The 12,272-nt window shown below is 37.4% G+C and overlaps 1 protein-coding gene across 2 annotated transcripts in view; it reads right to left on the reverse strand.

Moving 5' to 3' along the window:
• ZNF292 (zinc finger protein 292) overlaps positions 1-12,272 on the reverse strand; it is a 57,652-nt gene that overhangs the window by 18,667 nt on the left and 26,713 nt on the right. The window contains exons 2-4 of one of the 2 annotated variants that reach the window (XM_054195063.1): positions 11,574-11,728; positions 10,959-11,037; positions 9,519-9,654 (exon numbers count right to left, since the gene is read on the reverse strand). In XM_054195063.1, coding sequence (XP_054051038.1) covers positions 9,519-9,654; positions 10,959-11,037; positions 11,574-11,728 — 370 coding nt within the window. Of the gene's footprint in view, positions 1-3,090; positions 3,555-9,518; positions 9,655-10,958; positions 11,038-11,573; positions 11,729-12,272 lie in introns of those variants that run through there. The other variant, XM_054195064.1, reaches the window with a different exon arrangement.

Genomic DNA, 12,272 nt, shown 5'->3' on the forward strand with positions numbered 1-12,272 from the left:
GTTGGTGCTAAACATTTCATATTGCACATCCATACAATGCAGCCAAACTCCTTTAAGTTTTTCAACCAAGTAAGTTTCCTCAAAAAAGAGGATTATCTTGTATACATTTGACTGTGTACAGTTTAAAACTCAAAGACATAGGAATGGCTGTATTTTATTCATCTAGATTTTGCAGATATGCTGCTATCAGAGTTAAAACTCTCCTGTCTATGCTAACAACCCAACTCTAGGTGCTTCCATGGAAGTCATAAGAATCCGACAAAAAATGGGAGCACAGGGTAACGTTCTCACCCAGACCTTCAAGACCAAAACGGCTTCAGCTTTGAAGCATGAGGTTTAGTACTACCTCCAAAATATTTAAAGTTACCTATTAAAACCAGATAGACACAGAGACAATCGATTTTGTTTAATCCTTTTGACATCAATCCCTCCCTGTGACAACAGTTTCCACAAGCTAGTTACATACTGCATGAAAAATCCTTTAGAGGTTTTCAATTACCCACATCTTAATTTCATGACACATTCTCTCAGCTTTTAAAAACAACAGAATTTTCTACTGTTTTTTGTTTCCATTCTTTCATAAAAATCAGATTCATGATATTCTTAAAGCGTTAGGATAAAATCTCAATCTTTTCTAATTGAGATTTTTTCCAGTCTTTGGTATTTTCACCATCCCTTCCTGAAACCTTCTGGGCATTTGCAGCGCTCACTTTCTGACACATCTTGGTAGAAACATTCATTATATTCCTCCTAATTTACTTGCCTTGAATTTCACTTGAATCATGTTGCCCATTCACCTAATTTATATTTTCTTGACTTTCAAAGTCCTGTTTGGTCTCGATGAAATAATTAAGTAATTTCAGCCTCTGCAAAATTAATTACCTCTCTGGTATTTGGAGTATTAGTATACCAAACACTACGTTTACCGAAAGAAAAAAGATCATCTCATTTTATTCTTTGCTTCCTCCCATCCTAGTTAGTTTTTGATTCATGACTGTCTTTCATTTTATCTAATGATTTCTCCTTCTTCTAGCTACTTATACAGGATATTACTAAAAGCCCATCTTGCAATAGAAATTAGGTCAACCATTTTCTATTTTATCATTTCAGTGCACAGAATTTTACGGCAGAAAATACCGCCTTTTGCAGAAATCATGCCTGTTAGACCCCATCATTATCTTTCATGCATTTTCAGATTTATGGCTGAATTATCATTTCAACCAAATTGTTAGTTATTTGTTCAGGATCTTTGTGCACTAATACAAATGATCAGCCATGGCTCACTGATGTGTAAGAACATTCAGTAAAATAGGAGTTCTTTTTTCCTCTTTCCCAATGAAAATACGACCAGACTTTTCTTCACGTAGGAGCAAAGGAGAACTAGAGCGCACTAACAGACAATTGGTAGATGGTAACCATTTTTGTGTTTAGTAGAGGACATTTGCCTTTTAAGCAGCAGAATAAATGTTCCTTTAATGTCATTACCAATGCCTTATAAAAAACATTCATACTCTTGTCAACCCACAAATGACCCAGTGATTGATTACATTCAATAGTTTTAGCCTTGCTCTTCCTCCTACCAGGTACCAGTAATCCTTTCACCCACAGTGCTTACTCCCAGCTAGTCTGCCTTTCATAACATTGGAACATTTTACCTTGTTTCTGTAACAAGATACAGGAAGACCTTAGACTTAAGCTATATTGGTAACCCAAGATGTTTCACTCTGATTTATTATTATAATTACTGCATTTAATACCTTAGAGACTGTTTTCTATCTGCTACTTCTCATAATCCCCTTCCTTTAGTGTTTACTGCTTCAACCAGCCTACCTTGCATAAGCATCAGAACATTTTCTGTTATCTTCTCAACAAGATATAGGAATACCTTGGGGTTAAAGCTACATATTAGCTCTTAAGCCTTCATTCTAATCCAAGTGATTATAATCATTACAGTTAACATTTGAAAGTTCATTCAAAACAGAAGTTTTAATTATATTTATTTCGTAACTGAACTACGTATGACATTTTAAGACAAAAAACGGTGCCGAGGTTGCAAGAGCAAGTCTATGGTGGGGAAGAGTCTTAAAGATAAGATTTTGGGTTTTTCTTAAAACATTTTATAAATATATTTTATAGTGCAATGTCTATTTCAAAAGTTATTGTAAACAAATTGTTAGTCTACCATAAGAAACATAATTTCATAAAAATGCTTTGAGGTGCAAGTGCTTTTTCAGCACAAGTCAATTAACCTCTATGAGCACAAAACCTGAAGTATTTCATGAGAATGACATAGTTTATCAATAGCGCGATTCTTGTAAGAATTATCAGAGGTCATTTTTGTGCAATGCTTGATCATTCATTAGAATTCACAAACTTACGTTTGTGCAAGGCATGTGCAGAATTCATATAAAATTACAGCACTAACATGAGAGAAAAAAAGACAAGCAGATGACATCTGAGAGATGGTACTATGATCTACTAACTCTGGTAAATAAATTCAGAGATACCGGAATCTAAGCTTTTGGACACAGTTTCCCCATTATTCCCTTGAATCCCGTATCTGGGGTCTCAGGTCATACTACCAAGGGATTCCATGTCAAGTCCAGAAGAGCTACTAGAAACTTTCATTATAGGTAATGCTAATACCAAACATGAATTAAAAAAAAGAGAAAAGATCATCCATAGATTAGTAGCACACAAGAACATGAATAAGCCGCGAGCACAGATCTGCAGTAGTAAGTTCTCTGTGGTGGACAGTCCACATGTATGTCACGTTTTGGTTGACTGGAGGACTTGTGGAGCACAACGCAAAGAATTTTTGCCTTACTGAAAGCACTCGTAATCCTACTAACTCTACCCTTTGCCAATTCTTGGGTAGGTATGGATTAATCTAACACAGACCTTTATTTCTTCTCAACTTTGCTCTGGCCAAGGAGGATGACGACAGGAGGTGAATGTACATGTGGACTATCCATCTCAAAGAACTTTAGTTACTAGTCAGTAACCTCTTTAGTCATCTTCAAGTGTTAGTCCACATGTGCGTTCACACTGTGGGTGACTCTGAACTGTACTCGATACTTTCATATTTACCTGGAGCTGGGTCTCAGAATCCTTCATGCAAACAACATCTCAGCACAATTCTGCTGAATGCAGCACCAATCCTGGATGCTTCTACGATGGCATATTGTCTGGTGAAAGGGTAAAAGAAGTTCCAGGTGGCTGCTTTGAATATACCCAGGATGCAAACACTTTCTTTTTCAAGTGAGGCTGCTGGTATCATTTGACTTCTGGTAGCGGATGCTTGATTACTGAAAATAGTTCCATGTTGGCTGTTGAAATTCTAACCTGCCTGTTATCCAGCTTGATAATCTTTGAATAGTGATTGTTGTATCCTTGAACCTCTTTTCAGCAGGACACACTTCAGAAGTCTGCCTACTACGTTTAAACTTACGAAAAATTCAAGAACTTAATTTTTGACATCAAGGTCTAAATCTCGAAGGATAATCAGAATCAGATAAAAAAAGGATGTAGCAGCCTGGCTTTTTGTAGGGTTATCTCAGATCCTTTTCCTCTAGACAGTTCCTCCACTCACTCTCAGTGCCAGCTGAGGAGATACCAATGACAGCTTTGAAGGATTTCACCATCACTGCAAGAAAATGACAACCTTGAGGATGGAAAAACAGGTTCATGCTGAAGAGCACAAGCCACGCTGACAGAAACTGAAGGTGTAAGTGCAGTAGTAGAGTGTTTTACCATTGCATAGGCTACCACGTAACCCAAAACACTTAGGCATGCTTCAACTTTCAGTCTTTGGTACACTAAGCACTGAGGCCAATCAGATAAGACACACAGCTTCAAGAAACATTGGTTGTCATGAATAGAAATCAGCTTCAAATCAAGATTAAAATGAGTACTGATCTCAAATTAAGCTACCTGGTAGTTCCAGCGGAGGCCAAAAAGACAAATGATCCACTATCATGTGAAGAATTAAGACTTACTTAAGGTTTCCTTCCCTAACCAATTAATGAAGCAGGGAAAAAAAGCAAAATTCCCCTCTCCAGATACAAGTGCTTCTTGTTCATCATATGTAGTCTCAAGAAAAAAAAGTAGCCATGCAGCTGAAACCCGACGCAGTAGCAGGTCCAGTCAACATGCAAATGCAATGCAACATCTGGCAGCAATATGAAAACAACTGCCGAGTCCTAAAGCAGGTGAACCACTTACTAGCAGACTAGTCTGTGATTGCAGCTAATACTGCCATCGTGAATTTAATGATGTGGACAAGATATTTTATTTTCACATCTAGTGTACCGTTCCAAATTTGTTTCTGCTTTGGTACTGAGACTAATTGTTCCCACTATTTGAGGTCCATGGAAACTGGTTGAGCTGTGCTCCACAGCAAAGAATGTTACCAACATGCTCATAAGGGATCTCTGAAATAATATTTGAGAAGACTGGTACTTTGTTATCCTCATGACCCAATGGGATCATGTAATTTTAGGTGATCTCTTGAGTCTAAAATGTCCATGATGCAACACAGACAAAACTCAAAATTTGATAAGACATTCTTTAAAGACACAGGAGACAGGTTTATGGGCATAAGAAGAAGAAAATTCACATAAACGAACAAGTAGTTTACAGCTCTTCAGCACACTTTCAAGAGATAATACTGTCGAGGAACCAGAATTTGAATCAAAAAGCTGCAGGCCTAGTTGCATAATTGTCACAGGTCCTGTTGGGTAACGGCACAGGCAAGGGACAGAAGCAAGAAACAGTAAGATATGCAGAACTGGGTGAAGGATCTCTCTTTTCAGCACTGAACTGAGGGAGTGAAAGATTGCCTGGACATTCTTCAAAATTAATGTAGAATGATTCATGACTCAATAGCAAACAGATTCAGGAAACTCCAAAGGAGTTTCTCTTAGGAAATCTCTCAGATGGAAGCTGTGAGTAGTGCTATCAAGTCCAGATGTCCACTTAGGGGGCCCACAAATGACATCCAAAGACCCTGTTGACAATCCACTTTCTGCAAATAAAGTCACCAGTTGAGAATAAGAAAAAATATATTCCTCAGCTCATTACGAATCCAAATTCCCATTTCCGGGCTAGTCCTCCATACAAAACAGACTAGAATTGTGGGAACAAGCACAGGCCCATATGGCAATACTGATGTTCCACTTGCAGGGGGAGAAAGATAAATTTTCTTCAGAAACAACTCAAGTCAGGTATCAGCATGACAATAGTTCCCAAGAGGAGATTCTATTTTCTTTGGTGACATCTATTGCACAGAATCTGGTAACTTAAGCTGGGTTTCCCAACATTCGTGGTTAGAGACAGGCCAATGCCAACATTTGTCACCCAAGCAGGTGACACATCAAGTGGCTGGAAAATATTTCCAGTGTGAAAATATTTTATATGTGCACGCACACACACAAATCTGTATCTACTGTATGTATGTAGTTCTTGTAGTACAGTTCAAGACAGATTTTACTATTTTATATCGTAGAACTGTATGAAGGTCTTGCGGTAATGCAGTAATACCCATTAGTATCAAAGAAATCAGTGACAAGCGTGCTGTTCCCATTAGTGCTTCAAACAGCTGGGTATCCATCCTCTACTTTTTTTTAAGCTCCTTCATGCATGAATCCTTACAGACAGACATTCTTCAGAAAATTGAGCTGTGCCCAAGGCAGTCAGCAGAAAGGCAATTACTTAATGACATGGCACTCGAAGAACAGTTTCCCTAACATCTTAGAAAGTGAGTACTTCCTGCTCATAATTAGGTGGAACCCATGCAACGATCCATTCCCAAAAGTAGGAGAGCAAGGGAATAGTCCAGTTCAGACAAGCCTGCATTTGCTTGACTGTAATCAGAATAAACCACCTGTGCTGCGTAGTCAGTGAAAATGAACTTGTCTCTTACACTACATCCTGACTTTGTACAATTTGAAAATAGAAGAATTCAAAGGAATCTGTCTCTAAGATGAAACAAGACACCCAGTTGTGCTTCCTACAGGAGACACAAAGAAGCAAACTGACCTTCAGGAGTCAACAAAAGAGGCCTTCAAGAAGAGATAATCATTGACCTAAAATTCAATGGATTTCTTGTTATGTCAAAGATTCTGAATAGGTTATAATTATTCTGAATAGGTCACAACTGAGACTATCAAGACTGAAATAAAATAAAACAAACATGAAGAAACAACTGAAAAAAATACAGACAACAAAAGCTTATGAGGATGATATTAGGAAAAACACCTCCAGTCTCAACTAGTAGTTTCACCTGCAACAGATAAATGTTTACACTAGCGATTACTCAAAGACCAAATTGATCAAATCTGCCAATGACACATCCTAGTGTAACAAGCTGACTACTTAAATACTTGGGAACTTCTAAAATAGCAAATGGTAAAGGCAACATTAAGAATGAAACCAGAATCCCGTAAGCAAAGTTTATAAATATTCCAATGACTGTTATGCTGGAGTTAAGGTTGAAGACTGCTGAGAGACAACTGTCCACTGAAAGAGGGTAAGTGGTAGCCAGTGGGAGTGCTGGATTACAGACAAGAAAGCCAGCTCTCTGGACAAAGGAATTTTGGTATTACTAAAATATCCTTCAAATTAGCAAGATAACGACACAAAACAATGCAGTACTACAGAGGATGACAATAGCTAGGAAACAGCTTGTCAACTAAGTAACAAAAAATACGAGTATGTAGTATGACACTCTTGCCACCGATAAAAATGGGGGGGCGGGGGGCGACGGGACACCTCAAACATGTCCACAGGATGGCACCCCACCCCCAACCAAATGGTTCATGTTGGCTGAAGGGATGAGAACATGGTATAAAACTGAAAATGATGAAAAGCTGACTGACAATGTCCGGGCTGGAAACATCACCTAACCTACCAACCTGGACCCTGAAGTTGAAAAGAATAAGGTTACAACAAGAAAATACCTTGAAACCACTGACAACAATTCTTTTGTTCAAAAAATTGCTCATCTTCACTCAAAAAAGATGAAGGTTCCTTCACGTGGCCCTCTCTTAGAAAAGTAAACCATCAAGATTTAATCATTTTTTGAAAAAAAGAAAATTATTCAGTGTCCCAGTGTCTTCTGGTCTTCCACACAAGTGCCCAGGGTAACTACAGCTTGGGGTCACAGCACTGGTCCCAGTGACATTAACAAGGAAACTAATTCCTTGAAAGTGAGTTAAACTGATGTCCAGGATCACTGAGTCTCAAAACCACAAAAATTACTGGTACAGATGTCAAAAACAATTTGCACATTGCCATTGTTACCTGGATGGGGAAGCAAATGTGGCTTCTGAATGCAAAAAAGTCAGACAAACAAGCACCTTGATATTAATGGCTTTGTTACCCATTTTCCAGTGAACAGAACTCGGAGTCAAGAAGCTGATGAGTGGCTTTAGAATTTTAATCCTCCTGAACATCATCCACACTGGTGTTTGCCTTCCCTTGTTTGGAAAAGGGGGAGCTCTTACTTTTGATGAGGTTTTATCACCACATGTAATCTTGTGCTACATAGTTAAGCAGCATTTTCTACCATCAAGACAAACAGTAACTGTAACAGAAGTCAGTCAGTCCAAAGCAGAAGCATCCTTGACTAAACAACATTCAGGAATAAAAGGAATCCTAAAATGTCCATAAAAAACTTTGCAGGAAAACACTGATAAAATGAATAGTCATCAAAACCAGATTCATGAGGGAGTTCTTAAAAACCCTCAAATATAAGGCAAGTAAAATATTAATTAAACATCTCTCTTAGAAGTACCTTACTTTCAAGAGGACTAGAAGGTGGTTGATATGAAGCCAGTAAAAGAGTACTCTGGGGGACTCTGAGAACTGCATACCAATCCAAAATCTGTATTATAAGCATAATAAATTATTAAAAGAAGCGGCAAAATGTAAATCTTGGGGAAGAGTAAGCACAACTTGTAAAAAACAAAGTAAAATCACATTATACATTTACCGGACTTATCTGAGGGAGTTATGATAACATGAATAAGGGAGATCCAATTAATTTTCTAAAGGCATTAAAAGAAGTCCCTCAAAACCCCTAAAGATATCAACCCATCTTGGCAGTAAAAAGAAGATCCTTATACAGACAAATTATCAGTTAAAAGAAAAAAGGAAGAAAGAAAACAATCGCTCAGTAGGTCCCTGAGGACCTCAGGTGTCCAGCATTTTCATAAATATTTGGAAAAGGCATGTAGAGAGCAAGGTGACAAAACACGCTGATAAAAGCAAGGCAGTAAAAACACAGCAACTGTAAAAGACTGAAGAGGACTGCACTCCATAACATTAACAGGCAAAAATGTTGATTAAAAACCCCAAAGTGATCTTCATGGGGAAAAAGTGCAATCCTAACTGTCCATACAGAAAAACAAGCTGAATGTTAGGGGAAAATCCTAACACCGAAATAGATACCACTCCTCAAGAAAAAAATCAGGACTAAACCAGACAGTTTTAAGAAAACAGTGGTTCAATGTTCATCAAGAAGCCAGTCTAATGTTAGGAAATGCTACAAAAGGAATGCAGAATGAAGTGCAAAATCAGTACATCTACGTGATGACTGCTGAATAAGCCTTTGGTCCCGGATATGAGGAATGGGACAGTAAAGCTAGAAGATAGTATGGAATAAAGACACTACAGAACAGAGAAGATGGGATATGACAGCACTTTAACAAATCATGTCTTACTGAAAAGATGCATTCATTGAAAGACACGAGAATAGTTTACTTTTTAATAAATAGAGAATATCACACGAAACAAGCAGGCATCAGGCTAAAAGGAGGCAGACAGTAAGAGGAATTACTTCACTTGATGCGAGAACTGTGTAACTCTGCCACAAATGCTTAGGTGTGATGGTTCATACAGATTTTAAAACCAATTAGGCAAAGAATCAGAAAGCCAGTCAAGACTTATTAACCCAAGGATACCAATTCTGAATTATAAATCATTAGCAGTGGAAATAATACATCAGAAAAATATCATTGTACACCTCTGCTGATCATATACTCTTCCCTATGTAACTGCTGTTAGCCATTCTCAGAACTCTCGTCTAAATGAATCTCCGGTAATGGCCCTCTTTGGATTTTATAACTGAGTAAATGCCATTCTTATTAAAAAAAAACCCCAAACAACCCAACTTATTTTTCGTTTTATGTCACATAATTTTTGTATACAGTACTGAACTTATCCTATTGTGAAATAGCCTGTATGTAATCTCCCTTCACATGGCTTATAAAGAAAATGGCAAGAGATCTCCAGCTATGATTACGTTTTATGCAAAATACCAATATTAAATTATTTGTATATTCCTAGGAACATACTGTCTTAATAATTCAGACAATGCTACAAGTATGTTTATTTATATAGCTTATAAATTATCACATAAACTATATTCAACAAAAGACTTTCATATATCATAATAATATTTCAATGTATTATAAAAATGAGGCATATTTTACCCCAATCATCGTTTTAAATCTTACCTTTATCTGGATCCAACTGTTCCTGGGAAAGAATACCACACAACACTGGGTTCTTCCACACTCCCTTCTCTTGTGTAAGTGTAGTTAAAATATGCAGTTCTCGGCTGCCATTTTCCATCAAGTTTTTATGAGCCACCTGAAAAACATATTTTACAAAACAAAGTTTTGTTAAAAAACCCTTTACCAGATAATAAAACAATCTTAATATTCAGCCTATATAGGTTTTACTTTTGCCTCTGTTGCCTAAGACTGAGAAACCAAAATCACTAAATGCCCCAAACTCGCCTCGAGATTTATTAACAGGGCTCCTTCTTAAATTTCTGAAACTCAATTTTGAAATAGGCTCTCTTTTAAAAATGGATGAGCAAATTCTCTGGTCCACATATCGGTCTGGCACTGGTTGCCTCAACTTATTTTTTTCAGACTCTTCAACAGCTCACACTTTTATGCACTGGAGACACTGAAAAAATATTTTTGTAAAGGTGAAAGATTTAAGGTGCAAGACCTCGCCGCATGGTTCTATGCAAATATGATGAAGGCAGGCTGGAGTCTTAAAATCAATTAAAATGGTTTCTACTACATAAGATGCTAGGATAGATTCTGGAAGCAGATGTATGCTTGGGAGCAAACTAAACACCTGCAAAAATCTGTGGTTTAAACAGCAATGTGCAACTAGCACTAACTTAAAAATAAAGAAAGGGCTCATCCCTACTTCTTCACTTTTCTTTTACTTTTCCACCTGCTCTGAAGGCTGTGGAACCTCCTGGCACCAACCACAGCTCTTCAGAATTCATTTACATAAGGCAGTTGCTAGTCAAAATTCACTCTGAAAATCAGCCTTGCACCTTCCTATTATTTAGGCTGAGAATCCTGAAGGAACCGTATCTGGTCTTTTTCACTATTATTCCTTCCTTCTCCCTAACCCCAACTTTTTCTTTTCTTTTTTTCAACTGTTGGTAGGAACTCCCACTACATATTTCTGGTAAATAGTGAGGAGCAGAACTTGTTTCAACACTCTCCTTTAAAGCAGAGCTCTAATCCTTAACCTGCTAGTGCCCTGAGGGAGGTCTAACAATCCTGCAGTATCGATAGATCTTTCATTCATAGCAACTCTCAAATGTACAACCATAAATAGCAAAGAATGACTTGTATGATATTATTTCATTTCTAACAGTGTTAATAGACAAATATCTTTTAAAACATGAGCTTTCTTTCAAGCATCTGAAAATATTTTTCTCCACAGCTGCCACATGAACTATGACAGACAAATGATATGACTGACAGCAATTACTGCAGAGTACATTGGATTTCCAGCTGAAGGGCTTGATCTTTATCAGCCAGCAGGAAACAAGCCTTCAGATATGCTACATACTTAATATCCCTAGGTTTCCAAACCATTCTTAAAAGCTATTAAGTCTTCATTTCATGAAGCAAACTCACCTCTACAAAAGCCTGGAATTCTTCCCACTTATTGTCAGGTAAATCAAGAGGCAGACACAGCAGAAGTTCAATACAGCTTCTGGAAGTCAAATGGGAATATTATTCAAGGCAATTTTGGCTTTTAAGATGCATAATCAACAATTCTTTATTCTAGTATCCAGTTAGTTATTTGTTAGAAATGCCAAAGTCCCCAAACAGTTTGCTTTCTTTGAACATATAAAGAAAAGAGGGTCACGGACAGTCTTGCAGAAACTGTAAAACCAAACTTTCTAAAAGACATCAATTAAAAAAAACAATTTGGATTTATCATTGAAGTCAAGCACTGTAACAGCCTGTGTAAACTGATGCACTTTCAGATTCTATGCAGATCAATAGTAGCAAAGTGCTTCAAGCCAGCGACGTTGGCTTGTCCCAGATCAGGAGTCCTTCTCAGCACTGCCCCATTTCCAACAACCAGAGATATTCTCTCTCATGTTCAGCATTCACCATGAGGAAGGAAGGTACTTACCAATCTACTTAGATTTCTATAGATTGTGAACCGGATTGGGAAAGCATTTAGACAGTGAAAAGTTAATACCATATAGGCTGGTTTTAGTAACTGAAAAACATACTCACAGTGCTAAACGTTCAAGCACAAAGGCTACATTTTCACACTCAGAGGTAAGATAAGGTCGTGCTTTAACATAACTTCGGATAGCCACCGTATACACTTCTAACAGGGGCAGAGGGTCTTCAGAGGTTTTCCACTTTTCAGCATATTCCAGCAAAGTCTGTTTAGGAAGAGGAAAACACAACCCCAAAATTAATGAACAAATGTAAGTTTTTAGTTTTACACTCCTCAATAGTAGACTACCCTTCTGAATTGTTACACCTATCTCCTTAATATGAATTACATATTCTCAAAACTTGCCTTTTTTTCCCTTAAAATTTCTTGTTTCATTAACAACTGGAACTTAAACTCCACACACAATCATTCTCTGATCATACAAAAACGTTGTAAGTGACACTTCCCCCCTATGGTATCACCATACGATTCATACATGCATATTTCACAAATACAGACCCCTGAAGAGCATATCTGGGAACACACATACCTAACGTTTTTTTCAGAAATTCATAATTAAGGACTGAAAACTCTTTTTTAGACATTCACCTCTACAGTTCAGCTTCTAAAGCAAGTAAATTTGAAAGTATTAGCCTTTATTTTAACTTGTCTACTTTCAAGAACTCTTTTACATTTCCTCTCTCTTGCCACCTTGACAATACAGGTATCTTCAGGATATTGCTTTTTACATGGTCCTGAAAGGATTATGA

Source organism: Rissa tridactyla, chromosome 3, assembly GCF_028500815.1.
Source record: "Rissa tridactyla isolate bRisTri1 chromosome 3, bRisTri1.patW.cur.20221130, whole genome shotgun sequence".
Taxonomy (NCBI): Eukaryota; Metazoa; Chordata; class Aves; order Charadriiformes; family Laridae; genus Rissa; species Rissa tridactyla.